Consider the following 27,374-nt stretch of genomic DNA (forward strand, 5'->3'; position numbering starts at 1 on the left):
CTATAGAGTTCTAAAGTACTGATGGAAAACAAACCCATTGACCAGTCATGTTGGAGATACCAAGGCATGGCTTTCTGGCTCAACATCCATCTGTGGTTTGTTGACGCTTGCTGTCAGAGAGCAGATGTCAAATCCAGTGCTTGGAGATACGCACACCTCATCTTTTCTCTCTGATCTACTAAATGTCCCTGTCTGCGTCTGTGGTACCCAGCTCTGGCTGTACATGACAGTCACCTGGGGAGCACAGATGCATCCTGGTGCCATACTCCCCCCCTCCCCCCGACGAAGACTTGTCTGTGTGCAGTGGGACCCAGGCATGGCTTTATGTGCTGCTCCCTGGAGGTTCCCGAGTGAAGCTGGGGTTGGGAACTCCTGAATGCTATCACACTGAATATCACACTGTTTCAGGCTTTCACTTGAAGGAAGCCAGAGGGAGAGGCGGTCGGGGCCGTACCTGGGCTGTCTGCTGGGTACGGTGACTGGTAGCCCTAGCTTTGTGCATTCGTGGAATATTTAGAATGTCCGTTCTATAAATTTGCTGTTAGGAAGCTGGTGTTACATGGTTAATTGAATGGACAAAATTCCCTTGGAAGTTAGTTCCTAAGCATTTGGGACATTTTCAAGGATAATTTATTTAACTTTTTGCTGAGCCTCAAGTTTCTTAAGAAACCCTGCCAAATCTCAAACTGATTTTTTAGATGTATGCAGCTGCTTCTGTGTTAACAATGGCGTTTTTCTAGGGCCATTAAAATCTGGAAGCCTAAAATTCTATTTTAAACTCTTCTCATTGTCAGTGATTAGTCTTTTTTTTTTTTTAAAGGAAAAAAAAAGTCATTAAAAATAATGAAATCGTTTTAAAGGGAGCTCATTCTAAAATTCTGGCCAGAAAAGCAGGGCTGTTTCACTGTGGGAACTATTAATGATCAATAATCTCTGTAAGTGGGGATACGTGATGCCCACAAGGAGATCTCCTCTTCTTCAGAGGTCCTAGAGGCTGCCCCTTCCCTCCCCCCGCCCAGGAGTCCGTGCCCAAGGTTGCCACAGCTGTTCACCTCCCTTCCGCGTGCGCCCCTCGGGTGCCTTTTACTGAGATGTTTGATTTGGGAAATCAGGGATGGCATAGCTGTTTGCAAGCACAGGGCATGGAAGTGTGTTGGTCCAGTTTCAAAGCTTTTGTCTTCAAAGTACGACTTATCAAACTGCTTTCCTTATAGTTAAACTAGCTCAGGGCGCAAATTCAGAATGGAACACATTCCTTTGAAAGCTGTAAAACAAATAGCAGCAGTTAGAGGTGCATGCGTCAGGAGGATTGCCCTGTCCCAAGAGGTTGCTGGAAGTGCCTCTGACCAGGAGAACAGGGGTGGGCCCAGCGCTGGGGGCGGCTGGGAGACCACCCCCCTCCGTTGGGTGGGTGGCATGGGGAGCAGATGCCCGCCCTGAGTAGGTCTCCTAAGAGCTGGAGGGAGACAGACTCAGGGATGGGCGCCCCAGCATGGATGTGAGGAAAAGGCCCTCTAGCCGCCAGGTTTGTAGAGTCCAAGTCAGGGTTGTGTGTGTTTGTTTTTAATATATTTTAATTGCAAAAGTAATATTTGCTCATTGCCAAGAATTCATATAATATCAAAGTGTATAAAGGATGAGAGAACCAGACTGGGCAGTTGGGGGCCTGTTCTTTCCGCAGCCTGCACACAGTTCCCCACCGTAAGATCATCCAGCTCGGATGGTGCAGCCACTTGCCTTTCTCACTGAACGATGTGTGCAGACTGTGAGCTCCTCGGGGGTAGGAACAGGGTCTGTTTCTGTTCTCCATTGTGTGGCTGGCACCTAGCGTGATCCTTGTCACACATAGGTGTTTCCAGTGATTCTTTGTTCAATGAAAGAATGCAGAATAAGAACATCTCACATTTATCAAGTGCTTCCTATGTGTCAGACGCTGTTCTAAGGGTCAGGGGTGCACAAATCCATTATTCCTCACAGGGCTCTGGGAGGCAAGAACTTGACAGATGGGGAAATTGAAACACAGAGACATTAAGTAGCTTCCCAGGGTCGCATGCCCATCAAGTGGCCAAGCTAGGATTTGAACCCAGTTTCTGCTAGTCTGCAGATGAGCCACCATTAATCCCCGCAGATGCATACACCTGTGTCTGCACACACGTGTTCACATTCTTGTGGGAGAAAGTGCCAGAAAGGGATTTGCTGGGTCAGAGAGGATGCCTGTTGGTACCCATTTTACATTCCCACCAGTCGTGCTCGCGAGTGCCCGCTCATGTCCTTGCCCACTCAGCATTCCTTCCTCTTTCCCTGCTGCCCCTGCAGCTCCCTTCCCTGAGCACGGGGCCCCACCTGAAGATTAGCCCACTGGCTGATATTGTGATATCCTGTCCCAGAGCCAGAGGGAGATGGAGACCCTAGAATCATTCTTCTTGTGCCTTAGTGGCCGCAGGGGAGTGATACCCGTAATGGCTGACCACGCCTTGCCGACACCTGTGTTACCGTATTTACCATTTACCACTCACTAAGGTAAGCAGAGGCTTAGCAAAAGCAGGTCACCTGTCCGTGCTTATCCAGTCAGGAAGTGGCAGGGCTGAGATCAGACCTGGTCTGTCCTAGTCCAGAGCCCACCTTGTAAACCCCCACATGTCCTTCCCACACTCGCCCAGCTAGTCAGCACCCAGGTCTCCTGACCTCGGCTGAATGCCTGCTCCCAAACGCCCTTCTTGGCAGGGTGGCCAAACCCTGGGGAGCTTCGTCCCCAGTGGGTTAGTTGGTTGGTTATTTAGGACAGGTCCTTTAGGGACAGGCGTTTGGTATCCTCCCTATAGAAAGCGCACCTCCCCTCTACTGGTCAGACCCCAAACTGTAGACGTCCACGTAGGAGAACAGTTAGGGTTTCCGTATCAGAGCCCAGGGCTGCGGCCACCTCTCAGGTCCTCCGGCCCTGTTTGCGTTGCTCCTGCCGCCCTCTACCGAATCATAACGACATTGCCTGTGTTCCACCTGAAGGAGTCACAGTGGCCGACCTGCTAAAAGAGGATAAGAAGAAAAGGAAGTTTTGCTGCTTTCACCAACGCAGGGCTAAAGATCACGGTAAATGACCGAGGTTGAACTTCCCATCGGGAGACTCCTCTCCCGAGGCTTCTGGAGCCTTCTCCTTGCACATAGGCCTGGTGTGACGTGCATGTGTGTGCCCGTGTGGTGTGTTTATAAGATGCCTATGTTTTAACCGCTTGATTCCTTTGAAACTTGGTCATGTTGTTTTCTTCTTGTCTTTACCCCAAACGTGTGGTTTTGCCAAGACGGCATTGCAGTTTCCTTTTTGTTTGAACTATACCTTTTAAAGAAGCAGCTGAACCCACTCAGAACATTTATTTAATTAAGCATGAATATTCTTAGACTGGAAGACAGACTTCTTAAACACTTTTCCCCAATGATGCTTTTTCATCTAAACTGTTTAGAAATTCCAGTGATGTTATTTGATTGATTTTGATTTTCCAGGTTACATTTTTCACAGGGCCTGCTGGTTTTCCACCCTCTGGCTGGTTTGCCCGGGACATACTAAAGCTAGTAGTGCCGGTTTCAAGAATGAAGTTAAAAACAGACTTCTAGGATGCGAAGATGGGGGGGGGGGGGGCACTTGCCTTTTGTGAGCGGGGATGAGGACAGGGCTCATGTGGGAGCACAGTTCATTTTCAAGGTCTGCTGTAAAAAAGAATGCTAAACGCAGACCCTCACTGGAAACCTGGGGTCAGTGTCAGGACCACCTGAATGCAGAGCAGTTAATGCAGACAGCTGGTGTCCTGTCCTGCCTGCCAAACCCCCACCCCAGCCTTACAGCAGTGCGGGGCTTTGCCTCTGCACCCCACACGGTTTACCTAGTTGCTTCCACTGAGGTCGGCCCTGGTCGGTCGACTCCGAGGAAGAGTCGATTTGACTGTAAATAGGGCCACCAAGCCAACTGCCAAGGGAGCAGAGGGGACACACTGCCCTGTTCGCTTGGTAGTAGCCTCTGCCGTCGTGGGAACGTTGAGCTCGTAGGTTGTAGGAATTGGAACAAGCCACGGGTGGTCGGACTGAAGGCTTTTGGAGTGGACGAGAACGGAGCATCAGACATAAGCCCCTCGGCCTCCGGAGAGCACACTGTGGGCCTGAGATGAGAAGGAAACTGTGTGGGGGTGGGCAGCCAGTTAGGGGCCGGGTGGGGGCTGGCTCACGTAGGCTTGGTGTCTGCAGAGGTTTGTGAAGAAGAGCTGGCTTTGGTGCAGCCCCTGGAGGCCTCTGCAGGAAGACTGGGCTTCAGGTAAGCAGGAAATATTGTCACTGACATAAGACAAAACCATTTCCAAAGACTGACGGAGGACCCTGGCCCTGGGCCGGCCACCGCGAGAAGATGAGTGGTCTGTCCCCAGAAGAGAAGAGCCCTCTCCTTGGGCACGCAGGTGCCCGTCCTCCTGAGCAGGGGCTCGCGCCTTGTGATTTTTCAAGGATGTTTTGCTAGCTTTCTCAGGCAAGTGGAGAGAGGAAGAAGCCTTATATTTTCAGGAAACTTTATATTTTGAGTGGGGGAGGTCTTTTATAGACTGAGATGCCCAAGGACCCCGAAGAAGGCCCCTGATGAGGCTGGTGGAGCGAGGGCCCTCATGGGGATGCGGTGCTCCCCATGTCATCAGTCCTACAGAAGTAATTATTGTCAGGGCATCATTCATGCTTTAGACACAGAAACCTTGGTCTGGCCTTGACCCACATTCTCCGAGAAGAGGCTGACTTCTTTACAGCAACCAGAGTCTGTTACCTTGTGACGGCTGAGGGCATCACTACTAGCAACCATGGGCAAATTCCTTCAGGGGATGTCATGGCACTGCTCATGCTTGTCATGCAAATAAGATTAAAAAAAAAAAAAAGGACCCCACAAGACCTTGGCTTCGGATCCCCTGTTCCCAAGGAAGGCGGCCATGACTGCCATTGCTCAGTTGTCCAACCTCATACCCCCACCCGTTGAGAGGAAGGGATCAGAAGGTTTAGGCTGCTCAGGTTTGGGGATAGATTCGGAGAGGCATCCCTGACTATGCAAGAGAGCCTGTCCTGTGGAGAACAGGGGCTCGAGGCTCCAGGAAGCCCCGGACATTCGTGAAGGAGGCTGTTTGGTGTGCCAGACTCGAGAAGGATGCTGGGGTGCTCTGTGCTCAGTTGGCATGGGTCCCGGGGCTCCCGGGGCTGGCTGAGGACTCTTGGGGGGCTGCTCCCTTCCCCAGCAGCTCTGCCTGGAGGAGACTTGGGAACGCTTCTTCTGGGCAGGCTTCTGGATTCCTGGCAGCCCTTCTGAAGGACAGTGGGCAGGGGCTTCACAACACTGCCTCCCTGCTCTCTCTTCTCCGAGCTGGGGGAGTGCAAGGGAAACCCCCTTGGTGCTGGTGGTAAAACCAGACAGACAGCCTGTGGGTGTTTCCTCTTTAGAGCAGTTCAAGCAGGTCAGAGTTGTAAATGGGTCTTACACATGATATCACCCAACAGCTCCTGTTCTAGATTGGCCAGGAAAAGGGAAAGGACTTGTCCCCACGTTACCGGTGACAAAGGCCAAGCTTCTCTGACATTCCTTCTTGTGTCTTTTGAGCTGAGTAGCCTCTGTCATGGAAGGATTGGAGATTTTGCTGTGCCTGTTAATAGTGAACACAATTTGGGGGCTGCCTACTTGCAGCCACACGCGGACTCATTCACCGTGTGTGTGGGCCCACGTGTCCATGAAAATGCTAGTTAGTTGTGCTGGCCTGAGAAATGGTGTGTTTCCCCCATTTCTTTTGTGCAGCATTGCCAGTGATAGCATCCGGGCCCAGCAGCAGATCTTGGCAAAAACGTGGCAGAGCATCCGCAGAGAGCGCTCCCAGCGGGGCCCCGCCTGCGGAGGCTGGGGTGGCTTTCGTCTGCAGTCCAGGGCCCGCTGGGCTGCTGTCTGGCATCACCTCCTCCCCGACAGCAGCCCTCAGGTCCTTTGCTCAGCCGGCCCACATTTGAAGCCTCGGGGTCTGCCCTGCAGCTCTTCTCGGAGATCCCAGTGCCTGGAGGAGCTTGCAAAGCATTAGCCCTGCGCTTCCCCATGTTTTCAGCAGGCAAATTGCAGTGCAGGTCAGCATCCCATTGTAGGCGCCGGCTTGTCCTAATGCCTGGTTTCACCCCAGATTCTGGAAATAGTTGTATTTTAAAAAACTGCAAACTTGCTCCACAGAGCTCTCAAGTTCCCTGGAATGTGTGAGGGAAAGGATTTACAGCTGCTCTGCATGCAGATGGCCCCTTGGCTTGCTTCTGCCTCTAGATGACATGATGGGACTTGGCGGGGGGCGGGGGGCGGGGGGAGTCTCGGCCTGCATCCCTAACTAGCCGAGCCGCTTGTCAGCCATTCTGTTGAAACTGTCCTGAAGGGGACAAAGTGCTCCCCCTGCACGGGGCAGCCATGAGGCTATGGCAGCCAGCTGGGGAAAGGGCTTGTGTTCCAGGAATTTTCCCGTGGGCTTACTTACGTGGATTTTCATAAAGTCCCAATAGTCACCACAGTGGCTTGACCTTTGTTCTCTCTCTTTGTTGGGGTGGTCTCCTGGAGGTGGTCTGGGTACATACCAGGTTTCAGGGGTTTAACTGAGGTCATCGGGACAGCAAACCAAGACTGATGGAGAATAGGCTTGCTTGGCTTTTGGAACTTTTAATGTGTGGCATTTTAAGGATATGCCAATATATACCAACATGTACCAGTATATTAAGTATAATTTTAAGGGCATACCAATATACATGTCAACGTATACTGATACCAAAACATATCCTAGTGTATTTAAGCACATACCACAAGCCCAGGGGGCGTGGCCAGGTGGGAAGCAGGAGAGCTTTGTCACACCTGGACTGTGCGTCCCGAGGCCGGTTGGTCAGGTCTCTCCTCTGTGAAATCACAGAGCTGCTTCATGTGATCTCAGAGGCCCGTCCCGGTTCTAACAGTCTGTGATCCTCCTGTCCTGATAGTAAAAACATAGATGAAGTCCCAATGGGACTAAGCGAAGTGAAACTCGTATCAATTTTTTATCACTAAATATAAGGAATGCCCAGTACAAGTGAAGGGTGAAATGCTTATGTACAAACAAGCTCCTTTTGCCCACTGGGCCTGCTGTCTCCGTACTTTGGGGAACGGAAGTGCTCCCCGGTGACTGGGAGGGAAAGGCTGGAGCAGAGAGAAAGGCTGCCAGGGCCCCCCACCAGAGCCTGGGTCCTCTGCTCAGGTGAAGGGACTGGATCATGGTCCATTTCCGGGACCAAATGAGGTCACCCAATTCTAGCACAGTCACTGTGCTCTTCCTCTGCTTCCCCCTCACTCAGCTCTGTTTGATGTCATTCCGGAATAGGTTGTTTGTTATGGGTGCGTGGCTCTCTCGGTGTCTAACCATTAAGACAGAAAAGTTACTATCTCTACTGCAGGCAAAGTCAGACAGAAATGACTCGTCCGAGATAAAAAGATACAAACCATGGTTTGTTCGCAGACGAATCCATCCCCCCGCCTACTTCACAGCCAAAGCTGACTCAGGCGTGTGGAAGACTGTTCACACTAGGTGTCTCTCTGCAAGAATGGTCAGAGCAAAGGGACCCTGGGTTTGGGCCAGCATGGAGTGTCCCTTTGCTTCCAGGGAGCTCCAGGAGAGCTTTCTTGAGGTGACAACTACCATGTCTGAGCCTCACCGATTGCCTGACACTGTGGACCCACATAGGATGACCCAGGACTGTGGGGAAAACCCACCATGTATTTTATCTCACTCAGTTCTGCCAATAGCCCCCGATGAGAAAATGGAGCATTGGAGAAGTTCAGCCACAGAGGTGGGGTTAAACTGGGATCTGGCTGATCCGAGCGTCCACTTTTAGCTACCGAAGGATGGAGTCTGCCGGGGGGGCAGGGAAACTTCTCTCCATCAGTGCAGCCTTGATTCCATGCCACACCGTTAACCTCTCTTAGTTTCTGTCTGGGGAGTTCGCCTTTGTTTCTTATCTTTCTCCCCACTTGGTTCTCATGTTCAGGGACCAACTAGTACATTTCATTCACTAATCGCTGGCACGGAGCCAGAAATGCAAAATGCCCCCCACCCCGTAGGCAGCATGTGATTTATCTGCTTTGATCGGATGGTTGGAAAAAAAGAAGCTTTAGGAATGACATGCAGCAACTGCACTGCTCTTCTCCCGGGACAGGGCCCCAGAGGGTAAAAAGCCACAGTGACTTAGCCTGTTCAGAAGAAGTTTGCTCTTTTGGAAAGAATAACTACAGATCTAGGATGATTAGTAGTAGAACCGTGAAACATTAAACGGTGAGAGGCAGAAGTGGCCCTCGAGAGTGTGGAGGGAGCACCACCACTCTCCGCATGGGACATTGCAGCCTGCAGAGAGGTGATATTGTGCCCAGCTCAGTCAAACGTTAACCGGGGCCCCCCACTGACCCCCACTCCTGCCCCGGGTCACGTGCTCTCAACTGCTGGCCCCTTAGTGGCGACAGTAACTACCAAGAAGAGCGTTCCACAGAGATGACTCACGGTCATATTTGTAGGAGTCTCCCACTGTGATTTTCTTTGTCACTTAAGACAAGGGTGACCTATGGGAGGAGCCCATAGCAGTGAACTTCATTGAATTTTACAACGTTTTTGTCTTTTCAAGTCAGAGCATAAATCAGTCCTGGAGAAGAGAACTGCGTGAGCAGCTTCGTGCCTGTGTGTGTGTGTGTGTGTGTGTGTGTGTGTGTGTGTGTGTGTCTTTACGGAGCTTTTGTTAAAGGTTTTTCTGTGGTTTGATCGTGTAGGATTTTTGGTTTATTTTTGACAGGTTTTTACGTGGAATTGTAAAAAAAGTGAATCAAAGTTAGTAGTTGGTTTCTTTTGACTTAATTGAGGAGGAAAGGTTATTCTAAGAGAATATCAGTAGTGTGACGTGGGTCTGTCGTTTTGCTCGTTTTGTCTTTGCTGCCTTTGTCTAAATGCTCCCGGACAGGGCTGTGAATCTCCCACCCGGGCAGGCTCAGTTCCTTGGGTGCCCCCAGAGGGAAAAGGACTCTCTTTGGTGCCCTCAGAAGAGATGTTTCTCAGCTCTCTGGGCCTCTCAGGTCAGGCCCACCTTCATCCTTGTCATTCACCGTGTCCCTCGCCTACACAGAGCTCACTGACCCAGCTCCTCTGGCCTCTGTGCCTGGGCTGGCCTCAGAATCTCCATCACAGCACTAAGAACCACTACCAGCTTTTGCAGATCCAAGTGGAGGCATCCTTGCTAAGAGGAGCCGCATCGGCAGAGCCCACAGGGGGGAAGGCCTTCCTCTTGATACCACGAGGTCTATAAAGGTGGTCGCTATAGGTCAAAAAGATGCATCAGGGCAAAAAATGCACGTGGATGGGTGATTCTCTCACATTTCCATCTTCAGGACCCCCTCTCCGAACCCTAGAGCAGAATTTGTTATTCCTTACTGCGTGTTTCCAGAACTCCTTGCATGGACCCCCGAGGTGGCTCTTTTCGTAGTTCGTGGAAATCCATGGGTTTTCCAGGGCAGGTGCAATTCTTTGTGCCCTCCATCTCCTTCATGGCCCGGCTCCAACACATTTTTAGGATGCTTATAAGGTTGAATCAGGAGGATGAGAAATAATGCCCACATGCCAGATGGTGGGTCCCTGGGCCTCCCATCACAGCTAGTGCATTTCTACATTCCCTCCACTTCCTCTGCTCAGGATCCAGCTGTAGAGGAATGAGACATGCCCAGAGACCCCGGTGACACCAAGACCACAATCAGTTTTGCCCTCTGGTCACTGCTTGGGAGAAAACCTTCTATCTGTAAGACTGTACTTCCTTTGTGCTCTAGTTCTGGCTGCTTTGGAAAGAGACTTCCTCATGTTGGCTTCACAAGCTCAGTGGAACTTAGCAGATAAATTAGCTACTAATGAGTAGAGTTCTTAAATTTTTAAAAAGATTTTGTGCTTGGTACCTTCATGTCCTCCTACATCTAATACCTCTTCTCCTTCAGTATATTTACAATAAGAATTCATGTATGAAATACTGGTCTAGTCACAGATTTTCTAGAGAACACCAGTTGGGGCCAGCAAAGATGCCACTGTAGCTTGAGTTGTTTTGGTGGACTCTCAGTGCACTCCTGGAAGGTAAGAGAATAAGCTGGTGCCAGGCACAGCAGCTGGGTTCAGTTCGGCCCCTAGGCTTCTTGAGAAGTGTCTGAATGGACAGAGCTTCCTCCTGTTCGGGAGGGGAGTGGTTCTCTGTGGGCTTTCTCGGCAGATTGGCAGATCACGGAAGCAGGGACTCCCTTGCCATAGAGGTGCCTGGCCTCTCACCCTTCCTCGCCCTCCTCCTGGGCTCCCAGAGGGCCTGCCTGGAGGCAGCGATCTGCAACCGGCCCACTCCTGGGCATGCGGCGCCTCCAGCATGCCGGCTAAAGCCTTGTCTTCTCCCCGCAGCCAGCATGCCCACCAGCGAGACCGAGTCGGTGAACACAGAGAACGTGAGTGGCGGAGGCGAGAACCAAGGCGGCTGTGGGAGTCTCTGGTGAGTGTGGAGGCCGCTTGCCCTCCTGCCTCCTCCTGTCTTCTTAGGGGAGCACCTGTGGGGCAGGCACCCCAGGCCATAGCCTCAGATGCACGAGGGGTGGGTGGGCTCACCCTGGACCCCTTGGTCCCCCTCCCCATCCATCCCATCCCAGGCCCCCAGACCCCCGGCGTTTCACATGCCTCTTGCCCTAGAGCAGCCCGTCCTGCCGAGGCGGAGCCTGCCGCGAGGCGTGCCAGGTAACCCGACAATTCCACTGTGTCCACTAGGTGCTGGTGGAAAAGAAGAGGCACGGCCAAGGCTGGGCCCTCTGGGTGTCGGCGGTGGGGGTAACAGGCCTGATTCTCTTCCCGGTCTGGTGTTGGCATCAGTGCTTTGACGAGGAGCTTGTATGGCAGAGTGGCTGACAGAATGTGCTGCATATTTCAGTTTTCCTTCCCTGGCGGGTTCCCCCAATCTCCTGCGTGGCGGCTGGACCCTGAGACCTCACGGCACTTGTTTGGGGAGCCCTGCACCACCCTCTCCTAACGGTGGAGGGCGCCACCACATTCACCCCTGTTGGCTTCTGTCTCGATGACCTGGTCCCCAGCGGGGACCAGCAATGTGCAATGTGCAGAGTACCGCCTGCTTTGGGGAGCCCATGCAATTTTGGTTCATTTGCTTCCTGCTGGTATCCCTTAGGTCTTGTGTCTGTAAAGTAGAGGCGGTGTTTTTAAGAGAATTTGATCTTCTTGGCAGTGATTCATAAAAATGATGTGTTCTGGGCAGAACGCTCAGCAGTTTAAGAGGTGAATTTGCCTCTCTTGTCTTGCTCTGCCCTCCCTACAGCATTGTGAAGTAGGCAGGGGGATGGATTCGTCTTCCTCATTTTACAGATGAGAACACTGAGGCTCAACAAGGTGTGCTGCTTGCCTGAAGCCATGCAGTTAGTAAAGAGCAGAGCTAGGACTCCTAGTCCAGTGCTCTTTTTGCTGTAGCAGCAGCACATGCTACTGCTGAGTGGCTGAGAGGCGAGCAGGGGAGGCCCCCCTGACTTCAGTCTGGGGAAGTGGGGTCTGGGGAGAAAAACCCCGGGCATCATGGCCTCTGACAGGGCTGTGCAGGGCCGCTGGCTAAGAGTCTTCTCGTGCCTGGGCCCTGGAGGGTGTCTTGTCTCCTGCTCTGCTCTCACCCCGGATGGCTCACTGGGGGAGCTGGGGATGCTGAGCCCAGGCTTCTGTGCATGGCTTTTCTGATCTCCCAGCTGAAGTGACGGGGAGCGTATGCTCAAGCCTTCCTAACAGAAATCCTATTCTTTTTGTCTTTCTTTCAGCCAAGCCATCTCAAAATCCAAGCTCAGGTCAGTATCACCTATTTTTTCTTAAGCCTGTGTGTTGGTGTTTTACTTTCTAACTTCTCTATTATACATGGAGATGCTCTAGACTTGATTTTTACTCTATGGGCGAGGACATTCGTATCGAAGATCAGTCTGTCCAGTCAATATTCAATACCTGCCTTGGAGAGCAGCATAGTAGGTGCTGAAGATCTTGCCCCAAAACAAAGCAATGAGCTGCAACAATGAACAATTTCTTGTCACTAATCCACCCTTTATATTGCCCCCACCCCGAGTCATTTCTCAAAGAGACACATTTCTTGTCACTTTTCTGCTTAAAAGTCTTCTATGGAGGGGAAAGTTCGAGAGGTCTTCTGAGGTGCTAGTGATGTTCTGTTCCTTGCTCTAGATGCAGGTTACATGTTTAGTTGCTAAAAGCTCATTGAACCATATACCTATGATTTGTGTACTTTTCCATGTAAATGTTATTTTTCAATTAAAAATGACATTTTACCACCATATATAAAAACTAACTTAAAATGGACTTAGGAATAAATGTAAAACCTAAAATTGTAAACATTCTAGAAGAAAACATACAAAGTCTTTGTGACCTTGGGTTGGCCAAAGATTTCTTCTTGGATACAACACCCGAAATACTGGCCATCTGAGTAGATAAGCTTCAGACCAGAAGAAAAAATACTTGCAAAACATTTGATATAAGAGACTAGTATCCACTATATAAAAAGAATACTATGTAAATATGATGTGAGTAATAAGAAAACAACAAAAAAATGGCCAATAGATTTCAACAGGCATGTCACCAAAAAAGCTACGGATGGCAAAGAAGCACATAGAATGACCATTGGTCACTAAGAAAATGCAAATTGGAATCACAATGAGACACCACTGCACACCTTTTAGAACATTTTTTATACCTGCGGATCAAATTTTAAAATCTGACAATACCAAGTTCTGATAAGGATGCAGATCAGTGGGAATTCCCATGTGTTCCTGCATGGTGCATGGCATGGCCATTTTAAAAACAAATTGGTGGTTTCTTGGAAAGTTAAACATATATTTACCCTATGATCCAGCAACTCCCCTTCTGAGGTATTCATATAAAATGACGGTATATGCCTGCATGAGCAATTTTTATATAGGAGTTTATAGCAGCTTTGTATACAATTGCTGAAAACCGTAAGTAAATCCAATGTCCATAAGATGGTGAATTGGTAGACAAGTTGTAGTTCATGCATATGTTGGAATAATGCTCAGCAATAAGGAAAAAACTGCTGGTAGATACAACGCAAATGAGTCTGGAAAGTATTTTTGCTAAGTGAAAGAAGCCAGTCTCAGAAAGCTCTATATTGTATGATTCTCTTTATAGGACATCCTGGATAAAACAAAGCGATAGGGACAAAAAGCAGATCAGTAGCTGTCAGGGGCTGAGGTGAGGAGGGTGGGTTACCTATTACAAAGAGCTATGAGGGAAGTTCTTTGAGTGATGGAAATATTCTACCTCTTGATTGTGGTGGTGGTTACAAACCCTATACCTAAATATTAATAATTATCATATGTCGATTGTATCTCAATAAACCTGACTTTAAAAACAATTGGAAGCCCTTCCCTGACTCCCTATTGCCAGAGGGCATATACCTTCCTTCATCATTTGGCCCCCGGCTCACATTCTGGCCTGATCTTTTGGCACCCCTCCCACACTCCCCACTCTGTGGCTCTACTGGACTGCTGTCCGTTTTCACCAGGCTCTGTTTCTTCCCACCTCAGTCCCCTTGGCCATGCAGTCCCTTCTGGGTGGAGTGCCCTCCTGCCTGCCCCTGGTGAACTCTTACTCTTAACCAGAGCCAGCCCAAATCTCAGCTTTTCAGGGAGGCCTTTCCTGACTCTTGCAAAGAGCATTTGCTGCTCCTGTCTTTTTGTTCCTGTACCCAGGATGCTGAGTACACCACTGAGTGGGGATGGATAATTATTTGCCCCAACCTTGCATGCTTTTCAAGATCAGAGGCTATAGGACGGTGCGTCTTCTTCACCTGTGTAGACCCAGTGTCTGGAGCCCCAAGTGAGGGGCAGGATGGGAAGTGCTGCAGGCCTTCAGGAGATGGGACAGTGAGGCTTCCAAGATTTGGGAGACACTTGAGACTTGTTACTGCAGCATAAATAGACCCAACACTGGTCCTTTTTCAGACCACCTTGCTTGTGTGTACTGAATTATGCATCGCAGGAGAAACCCAGCCTCGGGGGCAGGCTTCAGTGTCCTCAGTGGGGTTTTTCTATACTGGTCATCATGTTTCCAGCCACTATTACCACTGGAAACCACATAGCAAGAGCAAGAACAAAGTGCACTTTTCTAGTTGCAGGTCTTGTTGAAGAGTGGGCACAGTTCTTTCTTCGCCTGGTCCCTGGGTTATGGTGTGTTCAGCATAGCAAAGCAGCTGGGTCAGCCAGAGCTGCAGCCAGGACGCAGCCCGGGGATTCCTCTGACTCAGGTCCCTGGAGGAAGTGTCCACCGTTCCCATCCATGAGCACAGCCTGCACAGGGCTGGCATCACTACTCGGCTGGCCTTTTCCCAGGACCCACTTCACCAGTCCGTCCTGTGGCAGGGAACTTTTCCCACAGGGAGAACAGGCTAAGGGAGGGAATACTTAACCTAATTACAAGCCGGAACTAAAAGTCAGTAGAGGACATGCTACTTGTCTGTCTGGCTCAGCTCATTTTATTTGTATGAAAACACAATTCAATATTGGCTCTTCTCCTGAAGGTATATTTTGAGCCTCACTAGTTAGAAAGGGCACCGGATGACTCAGTATGAAGACTCATGTCCTACTCGGCTTTGACAAGTCTGCCAGGCTCCAGAGAAACCTCCCAGATTTAAGAAAGGACCAAAAGTTTCTGTAAAAGGAAATCTGGGTTTGGAGCACTTTGCTGCCTGATAAATTCTGCATGATGATTAAGACGCCGCAAGAGATGTGTATGAGAAGCCAAACGGCTCTCTACACTCGCAGTGTGAACAGATCCATGTGCCATATGGTGGGAATGTAAATTGCATATATGTGTACAGGCTCAGTTTTGCATCTGCAGACGAATCTATGAATATCTAGATTTTTCTAGCTGGATTGAGGACTGTGCATGGCAGATTATGGAGTCGCCTAAAGCCATAGGAAGGAAACTGCACGATCAGGTCAAGATTACACATTTAAAGTATTTAAAGACCAATGTCATTTCTATGCCATGTGTTCTCATCTTTCCTTCCTGCACCCCCTGATCTGGATCTCCAGAACTAAAGACAAATTCTGTCCTCATGACGTCTGTCGGGCATTCAGAGGCCGCTTCTACTGTTCACGGAGTCACGTTTGCTTCTCTTGCAGCCGACGCTGGCGTCGCTGGAACCGCTTCAATCGCAGAAGATGTCGGGCTGCTGTGAAGTCTGTCACGTTTTACTGGCTGGTTATTGTCCTGGTGTTTCTCAACACCTTAACCATTTCCTCTGAGCACTACAACCAGCCTGACTGGCTGACGCAGATTCAAGGTGCGAGCAGAGACTGTGTTCTTTTCGTTCTGATCCCGAATTAGGGCTTCCTGAGGCTGTCCAGCTGCAGTTTAGTCTTAGCTGATCCATGTGTAGTGACGGGACATTTCCGGGGGCGCTAGAAGCCAGAGGAACCATCCAAACCCAGGCTGCACCTGGAGTGGTGGGGGCGCAGCCCACATGGTATGCTGGGGCCAGCTGATGCCGTATTTCGTCTCTGGCATATTTTGTCTCTTTAACCGGTTTGATGGCTTCGTGGTGTGCGGTGGAATTACCGAGACCATCTTGGTGGAGCTGGAGATCATGTCTCCCCTGGGGATCTTTGTGTTCTCCGTCTTAACCCTATGACAGCCTAGGGCCAAGGAATCTTGTAGTTGGAAGGGACCTCATCCCCCTTCTCCCCACCCCCACTGGAAGCTTTATTTTCCCGTATGGTATTCTTGGCAAGTGGTTGTTTCTCCCCTACCTGGAAGGCCCCAGGAGTGTGGGACAGGAGCTCATCCCAGACACAGCCTGTTCTGAGTTGGTCAGTTGTGATCCATGGGGAGGTCCTATTTCTGTCTAGCTCTCCAGCCTGCTGGGTGCTGTTTTCTGTGGTTAGAAGTGACTCTGATAGACAACTGCTGCTTATCTCATGGTGCCCTAATCAAGATCAGACTGGCCTTTCTGTGACTGATTGAAACAAAAAATATAATACGTTGGTGTAAATGCAGGAGCACAGGCTTTTAGGGCTAGAAAGCCTCAGAGATTGTATGGTAAACCTGCTCCTCCCCATTTTATAGTTGGTGAAACTGGGGCGCAGAGAACTCAAGGGACTTCTCCAGAGTCCCACATCTAGGTGGTAATAGACGCAGGACTAGAACCCGGCACACAGACCATAAACGTTGGTGCCACATGTCTGTAATGGGGGCCATCACGAAGACCAGGGCAAGGTGTTGGGGCGTTTCCAGCAGAGACCGGTGGGAGGGAGGTCTGGGGAGGGAAGACCAGTCTGAGCCACACCCACGATGAGACCCTTTGTCTTTCCAGATATCGCTAACAAAGTCCTCCTGGCTCTGTTCACCTGCGAGATGCTGGTAAAAATGTATAGCTTGGGTCTCCAGGCATATTTCGTCTCTCTCTTTAACCGGTTTGATTGCTTCGTGGTGTGCGGTGGAATTACCGAGACCATCTTGGTGGAGCTGGAGATCATGTCTCCCCTGGGGATCTCTGTGTTTCGGTGTGTGCGCCTCTTAAGGATTTTCAAGGTGACCAGGTGAGAGCGCGTGTAACTCACTGCAGGCGTTTTCTGGCCGGGGGGTGGTGAGCAGCTGCATCCTGGCCCCGTGATGTCCGCTGTGTCCCATGCGCATTGTGCGCTCACACCCCCATCTTGACTTGTAGGCACTGGACTTCCCTGAGCAACTTAGTGGCCTCCTTGTTAAACTCCATGAAGTCCATCGCTTCGCTGTTGCTTCTGCTTTTTCTCTTCATCATCATCTTTTCCTTGCTTGGGATGCAGCTGTTTGGTGGCAAGTTTAATTTTGACGAAACGCAGACCAAGCGGAGCACCTTTGACAATTTCCCTCAAGCCCTTCTGACAGTCTTCCAGGTGAGCCCATGTGAGGAGGCCGTGTGAGACGCCATCCTGTCCCTTCACAGCTCGGGAAGACAGGATGATTCTGCTGGGATTAGTGACCTCTGCCCCAGTAATGCTCTGACAAATCCTGCGCCACTGAAGTCGATTGTTGCGCACCTGACTCCAGCTATCTAGGGGGCGTGATTTCATGTTTTCGTAAGACCACTGGATATGGGACAGAATAATAAGCCAAAAACATCTGTTTGATTTTGTGAGGTTTCCAAGGTTCCTGGGAGATAGGCTCTACAATCCTCTTCCTGTTCTTTGTGAATTTTTGATTGCAGGCAAGTTTTGTGATCCTGGATCTAACGGGTTTGTGCAAGGAGGTGAATTCTAAAGCCCTCATGCTCCGGTGCGTAGTCAGAGGAATCAGGGTGCTAGAAGAGTTGTGACAGCCTTCTGCCCCCTTGCTTCCCCCTCCTGTGATGTAACATGGAGCCTGTGTGCAGGCGACGAGGCTGAGATGGAGGGATGGTGGCAGGTGGCTCGGCAGGTGGCTCTGCACTCAGAGCAGCGACCTCCGCACCCCGCCTGGCTTTACGCGGAGGTGTTCTCAACCCCCTCTTCCTACGTTGTGAGCCGAAACCCTTCCTTAAACAGACAGTGGCAGATAAATTTTAAAGACCCATCTGCCCTTGTCGCTTTTCACACGTGCCATCAGCGAGCTCCGGAGCCCGGCCTGGGAGGCAGGAAGGCCTGGTGGGAGGGACCGCAGACATCGAGGTCCCCTGCCGGCCCTTTCAGTGCTCGGCTCTGTGACCTTGGAAAGTCACTGTCCTTTGTGGAAAAAAAAAAAAAACAAAAACGAAACAAAAAACCAAGAGACTAGAGGGAATGATCTGTAAGATTCGTTTCCACTTGGTCATTTTGAGGAGAATAGAATTACTGTCGCTGCTATGGGGCCATACTTTTTTGAAATATACTTTAATTTTTTTAGATTATACTTAATTTGTAGCCACTGATTAGTTATTCTTTTTTCTGTTTTCTTTCAGAGAAACCCGTATGGTGGTGGTGGTTTTTGGTAGCACCTGGGTGTGGCACAAAATTCAGATGTTTACAAAAGGATATAAAGTAACAAATGAGTCTCCTTCCCACCCAGCCACCAATTTCTCCTTTGGGGAACAACCACCATTGAATAGTTTCTGTGTATTCTTTGAGATGTAGTTGCCCTTAGATGTAAATCAGTGAACCTACCAACCAACCTACCTCCCAATGAATGTCCTATGATGTAGATGGTAGCTCATTTTATGTGCCTTTTTCCAGCTTCTCACCATTTCAAGTGTCCTTAAGAATCTATCTTATTGGTCCTTAAGAGTTTGCCTCCTACTTTTCGATTCTGCAAAAATTCTGTGGTGTGGATGTCCCCTAATTCATGTAACCAGTCCCTAGCCAATGAATATTTCATTGTGGCCGGCCTCGGCTCAATGGGTGACCTTGAACACACACCATGGACACGTGTGTGAGTGTAGATTGTAGGGTAAATTCCCCAGAGGTGGAATTGCTGTTTTGAACAGTGTGTGTCCATTTCTAACACTGATACTCTTGCCCAGCACGCTCCTCAAAGTAGTGGCAGTCCATCCTCCAGGGATGGGGTGTGGACGCTGTCCGACACCTCACTGCTTTTTACCACAGTGGGTGTTCAAACTGTTTGATGGTTGTCTGACAGGTGAAAATGGTATCTTGTAGTTTTAATGCCTATTTCTCTTATCAGGAGTGAGCCTGAATGTTCTCGTGTGACTAAGAGCCACTAAGTTCCTTTCCTGGGAACTGCTTTATCTTTTGAAATCATTCACCCATACTTCTGTTGGGTTGTGAGCCATGACAGTTTTATTTTTTAAAGTGTCTGGGGCAGATAGACAATACAGAAGCACATGCACTCTCTCTCTCTTTCTCTCTCTGGAAGATGGTATGGTTTATTTTTATTTGTTTATTATTATTATTTTTTAGATAGTGTGTTTTTAAAATGCTATTTAGGTCCATCTGATCTTACCTCATGATAGATTGAGTTATCAGATATCATCAGTAGAGAAGATTCCATGTGAAATTTCAGGTAGTTATTAGTATCTACTCATTGGATAGTTTGTAAATTTACATGAGATATTTGGAATTCCCAGCCTCTACAGATTCATGGGTCTAATTCTCCATTTCTAGTATAGATTAACCATGTAGAATAGTGGGCAGCCATTGAGAGGATTGAAGGCACTTACTGACACAGGGGGTCTCCAGTATATTGTTGAGTGGGAAAAAAAAAAAGTAAATGCAGAAAAATCATATAGTATGACATCCTTTATGTCCAGTAAGTCTGAGAAGACACCAACTACCTCTTTCCTCTGGGCGGGTATCTGTGTGCTTATGTGCACAGAGGTTCTGGAGAGAGATGCACCAACAGCATGCTCTCCGGGGGGGGGGGTGGTGCAGAACTGGGGTGTCATCAAAGATTAGGTAGGTCTTATATGTAGTGCTGCTTTAGTTCCATGTGAAGAATTAACTCCTGTGTTTGTGTAATTGAAAACAGTGTTTTGAAAACTCTACTGGGTAACCGATGGATTTGTTGAGCAGAGCAAAAGGTAGCTCAAACCAGATTTGGGCGGCCCCCGGTGGGTTCTGGAGGGCCGTCGGGAGCTGCGGTCCAGCTGCGTGTGGACTCACCGCGGTTTTGGCCTCTTAGATCCTGACAGGAGAAGACTGGAACGCCGTGATGTATGATGGCATTATGGCCTATGGCGGCCCGTCCTCCTCAGGGATGATCGTCTGCATCTACTTCATCATCCTCTTCATTTGTGGTAACTGTATCCTTCAAGCTGACCAGGGGCTTTGTCATCATCATCTCGCTTTGTTTCTCCCTGTCTGAACTTCCCTTCGGTGATAGTGGTGGGGGCGGCCGTTGGGGTGGGGAGATGAATGCCCTTACCTTGTTAGCCCAATATCTGCTCCCCTTCACTGTCACTGGGATGGCATGGTGGGGTCAGAGTTCCAGTAGCCTTTGAGGAATGAGCAAACTGGGGAAGGGAGCATGGGACAGTGCGTGGGCTGTTCTTGTTGTCACCCAGCTTGGCGTCACAGCTCCTGTACCGGTCCCAAGGGAAGGCTTAGGGCAGAGCCGAGTGGTCTTCTGTGCCATCATGCTTGGGAGGTTAGGGTTCATCTGTGTCTCTTGAGACCCTTCCTAACCAGTGGGGACCCATTGTCAATGGCTTGACATAAGCTCCCCGGACCAGATTTGGCTTTGCTGATCTGTACATCTCTGGGGATCAAGTATCCATTGACTAACTGCTGTGTTAGGCTCTGAGCTCTTTTCTGACTCCTTTTATTCCTTTTCCCTGGTAAGAGGCCCTCCCTAATTCTAGACTTCTGGAACTTTGGCTCTCTCTTTCCCTCAATCAGACCCTTTATGACCCTGTAACTTTTGGTTGTGTCTTCTCTCTCTCTCTCTGACCTCCCTGACTGGCACAGACCTGGCGTATGGAACCCTCCATGAGGGTTTGGCGAAAGAGCAGTTGTACAAATATGTGAATACCACCTCTTGGTCTTCACTTTTTTATTTTGAAGAATCCTACCTGGATTCTTCTAAGAAGCCCCAGATTCCTTCAGCTGTCTTCCCCTTGTTCTTTAGTGAGTTGTCCTCTGTGCAGAAGCCCCAGCACAAACTTCTAAGGACAATACACAGAAACCCCACTAGTCCCTCAGGCAGCTCCAACACCCCTCCTACCCCGAGGTGAACTCTCCTACCCGATTCATCCTTATAGCTTCTACTGCACGGGGGGCCAGGTCCTACTGGATTTGGAATGGGTGCTTCTCCATCCCCCCAGCTCAACAATAAGCTTCTTGAGTCAGGAATCCCTTCTTTGTATTCACATCTCTCATGGCTTATAGTGGAGGGTCTTGCACATAGTTGGCCCTTGGTAAATGCTTGTTAAAGGAATGATCAGTGTTTTCTTATTGTGCTCTCCTCCATGAACCCTTCAGGCCAGAACCCTTCTGGCTTTAGGTATGTGGAGAAGTATTCCCTGGCCACACTCATTCTGGTTACATGTTGTGTGTTTTGGTTTGGTTTTTGTAATACATGTATCACTATCTGAAATGCTTAAGTAGTTTATGTTCTGTCTCCCCCTACATGAGAATAGGGACTCTGGTCCGTCATGCCCCTAGCACCCAGCACAATCCCCAGCATGTTGGAGGTGTTTGGATCTTTTTGAGTGAATTCCAAAGCACACCACTATTTAGGAGGGTCTGGGTAATGCCTCTAAATACAGATGATGGGTGTTTGCTCTTGGAAACTGTCTATTACAAACTTGCAAGATTTTTCTATGGTTTATTACTCTGGATGTGCTTTCTTTTTTTTTTTTTTTTAAAGATTTTATTTATTTATTTGAGAGAGAGAGAATGACAGACAGAGAGCAGGAGAGGGAGGAGGGTCAGAGGGAGGAGAAGCAGACTCCCCGCCGAGCAGGGAGCCCGATGCGGGACTCGATCCCGGGACTCCAGGATCGTGACCTGAGCCGAAGGCAGACGCTTAACCATCTGAGCCACCCAGGCGCCCTCTGGATGTGCTTTCCACTACTCAAAAGAGTTTGGTGTCATTGCAAGACGAAGGATATATTATTTCTTCATTGAGATCACTGGTAGGAATTCTCAATACAGTTAGTCCTGCACCAATCCCTACCTGAGCCATCATTATCCCACACATATCAGAGGAGGGCTTGCATTACCAAGCCATCACCCAGCCCAAGACAGATCGCTTCCTTGGGCTCATTACAGCTCTGCTTAACACATAGTCTAACATACCAAAGGCTTTTTGGAAGTTTTAATGCAACTCATTCATGTTTCTATCATCTTTAAAGACTTGAATAGATTAGTCAAGGATGATATCCCCTGGAAGCTATTTCATCATCAGTCTCTTTGTTAGGTTACGTTTGTGTTACCCAGCTGAGATTTCAGATTGCACAGGGCCTGGGGGACAGTGGTACACCTCTCCCATCTTGGGGTCCCTTGGGCTCCCACAGTCTTGCACGCAGATGACCATGCATCAGCCAAGGACAAGCATGTTCAGAGAAGGAGCCATCTTGACTTACTTCCCTCTGATCCCTGTGCTTCTCAAAAAATGTATTTAACTGCTGGTGGATAAGAAACAGGCATCTTCCAAGAGATTTGAGAATCTTGTTCGGAATTATTTTTTCTTCTATCCAAGGAAACCACACATACAACATTCTAGTAAGAGCCAAAAACCTGATAGCTTGTTCAGTCACCTCACTTTTTAGGATTTGAAAAAATAAAATTCAACCACAGTAGTCAAAGATACAGCTATAGTGGGGCTATTCAAAAGAACAGTTGGGCACCATCTGGCAATATATCAGTGTTTATGCGGTGAATGAATGAGTATCTGCAGACTCTGAAGACCATTTCAGATGAGAAAGACTCAGACTGCATTGTGCAATCATCATCTCGAATAATGTGTAGCCTTTAAAAGGGTCTATTTGGGAAAGCATGCCCTGTATATATATATATGTTATGGGTACGTGTGTGTTTTAAAAGAAAGAAAACAAAATGCACAAAGCAAAATGCAAAATGCATAACAACACCATGCTCATATAATAGATTGTTTCATGCAGTGTGTGTGATAGCAGTAGATACCTCGGTGTATGGAGACACACGTGTTTGTGCAAGCACATACGTATGCACACCTATTAAAGGAAATGTTGAAGTTTATAGGTTTTCATGGCTTTTAGTGGATCTTAATTTTGCTTCTTTCTAGACTGTCTTCTACAGGTTTCTAGGGTTTTTTGTTTTTGTTGGTTTGGTTTGGTTTTTTAAGCAGGCTCTATCTAGCCTTCTGGTCTTCCTAAGTGAATACAGCACTTAGGGGACAGTCGCCTGTTACCAGCCTTCCGGAGCACAGAGGGGTGTGACATTGCCATTGTCGACCACAAGTAGTTGCATTTAGAAATTGTGTTGTTCCCTTAAAATGTTCAAACTAGATATCCTACTGAATGTCTTCTTGGCCATTGCTGTAGACAATCTGGCTGATGCTGAAAGTTTGAATACTGCCCAGAAAGAGGAAGCTGAAGAGAAGGAGAGGAAAAAGATTGCCAGGTAACCCTGTTTTCACCCGAGGATGGAATCTTGGGCAGAACCCAGGCCCTCGGCTCTCCTTCCCTCAGAGCCGAGAGTAGGAGTCACATGGTCCCATGCTTAAAGAATCCCCGTGGTTAATTGTGGTGTCATAAAATAAATGATGTGTTTGATGCTAATGAGCTCTCACATGAGAATTTTAGTAAGATGATCCGTGTAATGAACCCAGCGCACTGAGGTGAACGGGAAGCTCTGAGGGTGGGTTGTGCTATGTTCTCGCTTTTAGAGTTGTTTCCAATTAAATTCTGTCCTTCATCAGGCCACTGTGGATTCCGAGTCTGGATTAGCATTTTTGTACATAGCAATATGGTTATTTGGTTTCTTGTGTTCTTTTCTCTGTAGAAAAGAGAGCCTGGAGAATAAAAAGAACAACAAACCAGAAGTCAACCAGATAGCCAACAGTGACAATAAGGTATATGCCCTGAAACACTTCTCCCCTTTCTGTTTCAAAATGAATCTGTTGATATCGTCACAAATGTACCATTTACACTGCGAGAAGTAGCCTGTGTGATATTTTGGTGTGAGAGTGTGGCACACCATTGTAGACACTGGCTTCCCAGGGGGATTCTGGGTGAATTTAGGCAGCTAGCTGGTGATCAACCAATGTTTCACCAAATAACCAGCATGATAAATACTTGGGGGACCACTTATTTTTTCTTTATTGGAATTGTGTCATCAGACCTGGCCTGTTAGTATCTTCTCAGTGGGGGGTTAAAATTGAGGATTGTTAATAGAAATGTGCCTCCAGAAGGAATCTTGGGATTGGGGATCTGGGTGCTCAGGGCTATACCGTCAAACGTCATCCCACTTGTGACAGCTCTGGATTTTTCATTCATTTGTTTGGTTCCCTAAGTCAGTAAATACTTATTGAGTGGTTATCGTGTGGCAGATACTGGAGCTCGGCAATGAAGAAGACCGACAAGGTCCCTGCGTGCATGGAACTCGCATCCTAGCAGGGAGACAGCAGTCTGCCATGCAGTTAGCATACAGTGTATGGGACAGTGTTGGGTAGAGAGGGGCGTGGATGGTGCTGGCTAACCATGGCTGGGTAGAGGTTCTACTCGTTTTCTCCTCATCTGCCCTCAGAGCTATGTCTGAAGCAGAATCATCACTGGGGATACCTGTCCCTATGCATGCATGCACTTACATGCAATGTGCATTTTGGAGAGAGCTTCTCTCTGTGTGCTGAATGGCAGGGCTGATTCTTCACTTGGGTCCTCTGCAGTGCATTGAAGTCAGAGTCTCCCCTCCTCCCAAGACCTCTCTGTCATCCTAGGTTACAATTGATGACTATCGAGAAGAGGATGAAGACAAGGACCCCTACCCACCTTGTGATGTGCCAGGTATGGTGGCCGAGGCCAGTGACAGGCTCTCAGTTCATGGGTGATGTGGCTTTGCTACCACACAGTGATCAGGGGCTCAGTCTGTGGCCGGCCAGCCCAGCTGGCGTGATGGTGGGTGGTGAGGCTGCCGAGGCCACGGGTCTGGTCCCCTCGTGGAGCAGTTAGCCCTGCTCTTTGTTCTTGGTCACCCAGGTAGCTTACGTAACCCAAATTCCAGGTGGTGGGGAGAGAAAGTGTGAGTGGATCCAGGCAAGCCCCTCTTCTTCTGGGAAATCTCTTTAGGAGGCAATGAGCCATTCCTACTGTTATTACTGCTCACCTGACCCTTTCACATTTGCTGGTGCTTTTATTGCTGATGTAGCAGGGACTGTGGGGGTGGGGGATGATCATGTTTGGCTTGAAGTCTCACACACAGTTTTTCAGGCTGAAGCTGAGCAAGGCTACTGGGGAAACAGCTGGGTGCTGGGAGTATGGCAGTGAGAATCCCACCACTGATACCTTCTGCGTGTGTCAGATTTGGAACCGCTGGGAACCTCCTTCCCAGAACCACACACACTCACAGACAGGCTCACTTCTCGGCCCCCCACACTCACTCAGTCCATATTCGGAAGGGTTTTGATTAACGTAAGCTGATAGATGTGAGAGTTTACTCTCCATGTGAAATTGCGAATAATAATTCAAACCAGAATGCGATTGTTATTTCATGCCTATAAAAAAGGTGTCTCATTTAAAGTAGGGGAAGAGGAAGAGGAGGAGGAGGAGGATGAACCTGAGGTTCCTGCTGGCCCCCGTCCTCGCAGAATCTCAGAGTTGAACATGAAGGAGAAAATCGCCCCCATTCCTGAAGGGAGCGCGTTCTTCATTCTGAGCAAGACCAACCCGTAAATACCCAGTTTCCAATTTCATTGCTGTTGTGTCTCCCCTGTCACCCTACAGATTGCTTGAGGGGGTGCTGGAGATGGGATGAAGGAGGGTGGTTCAGGGCCTCTTTCTGTGCCTATGCATTGGAGACCCTGAGTCCCTCTCTTGCTCCAGCTTTGCCTTTGCCCTCTGTCTCTTCCTGGCTGTCCTGTTCTTGGATGGAGGCGCTGTTAGGAGTATGACTGGCCCCTGGGACGAGTGCCAGTCCAGATTCTCCTCCCCTTTAGCCCCTGTACTGGTCAGAGCCCATGGCTCGGGCATCCACGGGTTGTCACTTCTGAAGTGTTTTCCATCCAGAGGACCCTTTCTTCACGAGTGGGTCTTTCTGTTGAGATGCTTTGGGGATGAAAATTTTGTGGCCAAGTTCTGCACAGCATCTTCATCCTGAGATCCAGTTTAGTTAATCACTATTCCCCATTGAGTTTTATGGCAATACAGTGATATTGCTCAATGATATTTTATAGGTGGTACCTCTTCAATTCAGGTCTATGATATCCTACTTAAAATAGCATTTCTCATGTTAAAATGATAAGGTGCTCACCAAGAGCACGGTACTTACAAGTACTGCAAGAGGATGACATTTATTTACTAGCTGGTTTCTAGGTTTTAAATCATCTGAGACAGATGGTATACCGGGGCGGGGGGCGGGGGGTGGGGAATGAATGGCTCCTGGAAAGGTTTCTAGAATTATAGAAGCAGTTCTTGGCTGTCAGAGAAGAACTCTATGGAATTCACAATCCCCAGGGAGACACAGGTGGGAAGCAAGGCTGCAGTCCTTAGTAACTTGAGGATTTGATGGTAGTTTTTATAACTCATCACTGTTGAGAGTTTGGGTGTCTCTTTATGTTTTAAAAAAGATTTTATTTACTTATTCGAGAGAGCAAGCATGAGCAGGGGGAGGGGCAAAGGGAGAAGTAGACTCCTCACTGAGCAGGGAGCCTGACTCGGGGCTCGATCCCAGGATCCTGAGATCATGACCTGAGCTGAAGGCAGACGCTTAACTTTCTGAGCCACCCAGGAACCCCTGGGTGTCTCTTTAAAAAAAACTATTTGACTGATACTACTGAAGCCTGCAGCTCACTGGATCTACATATATTGAAGGAATGGATTGATTTCCCCCCAAAGCTGTGAACACTCCTGCACCTTGGGACGTGTTCCCAGACTCACCTGCTAACAGCTTGCAAGCCCTCCCAGGGCACATCCCAGCATGAAGCAGCCCCCAAGGGGAGGTTTCTCATAAAGTTGACTCCAGTTTTGAAAGTGAAAAAGGAAAATATTTTCAAGGGAAAACATACATGTATTCTACAGGCTAAAAATAAAATCTTTAAATTCTGAAGTCAAATGTTGAGGTGAAGGGTAGTCTAGCACTAACTAGCCCATGGGACGGCAGAGACAACAGGACTCTGAAGATTCTGTCACGTGGTACGTAAGATCTCTGTGCAATTCGTGCATGATGCAACTTTCCCTCCACTTTCTCACCACTGCTTGTGGGTCAGCCCCAAAGTTTAAAAACACAGACAAATGTGGCACCGGGGTGGCTCAGTTGGTTAAGCGTCTGCCTTCGACTCAGGTCAGGATCCCAGGGTCCTGGGATCGAGCCCTGCATCGGGCTCCCGGCTCTCCCTCTCCTTTTGCCGCTCTCCCTGCTCAGGCTCTCTCTCTCTGTATCTCTCTGTCTCAAATGAATAAATAAAATCTTAAAAAAATATTTAGAGGGCGCCTGGGTGGCTCGGTCGTTAAGCGTCTGCCTTCGGCTCAGGTCATGATCCCAGGGTCCTGGGATCGAGCCTCGCATTGGGCTCCCCGCTCAGCGGGAAGCCTGCTTCTCCCTCTCCCACTCCCCCTGCTTGTGTTCCCTCTCTTGCTGTGTCTCTCTCTGTCAAAGAAATAAATAAAATCTTAAAAAAAAATATTTAGATTCGGGGCGCCTGGGTGGCTCAGTCGTTAAGCGTCTGCCT

The 27,374-nt window shown here is 48.9% G+C and overlaps 1 protein-coding gene across 1 annotated transcript in view; it reads left to right on the forward strand.

The window, feature by feature from the left end:
* CACNA1D (calcium voltage-gated channel subunit alpha1 D) overlaps positions 1 to 27,374 on the forward strand; it is a 291,430-nt gene that overhangs the window by 193,139 nt on the left and 70,917 nt on the right. The window contains exons 10-20 of the mRNA XM_081805721.1: positions 10,461 to 10,548; positions 10,818 to 10,877; positions 11,861 to 11,887; positions 15,245 to 15,405; positions 16,435 to 16,660; positions 16,789 to 16,996; positions 19,692 to 19,812; positions 22,999 to 23,113; positions 23,495 to 23,564; positions 24,429 to 24,495; positions 25,229 to 25,376. Coding sequence (XP_081661847.1) covers positions 10,461 to 10,548; positions 10,818 to 10,877; positions 11,861 to 11,887; positions 15,245 to 15,405; positions 16,435 to 16,660; positions 16,789 to 16,996; positions 19,692 to 19,812; positions 22,999 to 23,113; positions 23,495 to 23,564; positions 24,429 to 24,495; positions 25,229 to 25,376 — 1,291 coding nt within the window. The remainder of the gene's footprint in view (positions 1 to 10,460; positions 10,549 to 10,817; positions 10,878 to 11,860; positions 11,888 to 15,244; positions 15,406 to 16,434; positions 16,661 to 16,788; positions 16,997 to 19,691; positions 19,813 to 22,998; positions 23,114 to 23,494; positions 23,565 to 24,428; positions 24,496 to 25,228; positions 25,377 to 27,374) is intronic.

Source organism: Leptonychotes weddellii, chromosome 1 (assembly GCF_054177405.1).
Source record: "Leptonychotes weddellii isolate Sample4059 chromosome 1, ASM5417740v2, whole genome shotgun sequence".
Classification (NCBI taxonomy): Eukaryota; Metazoa; Chordata; class Mammalia; order Carnivora; family Phocidae; genus Leptonychotes; species Leptonychotes weddellii.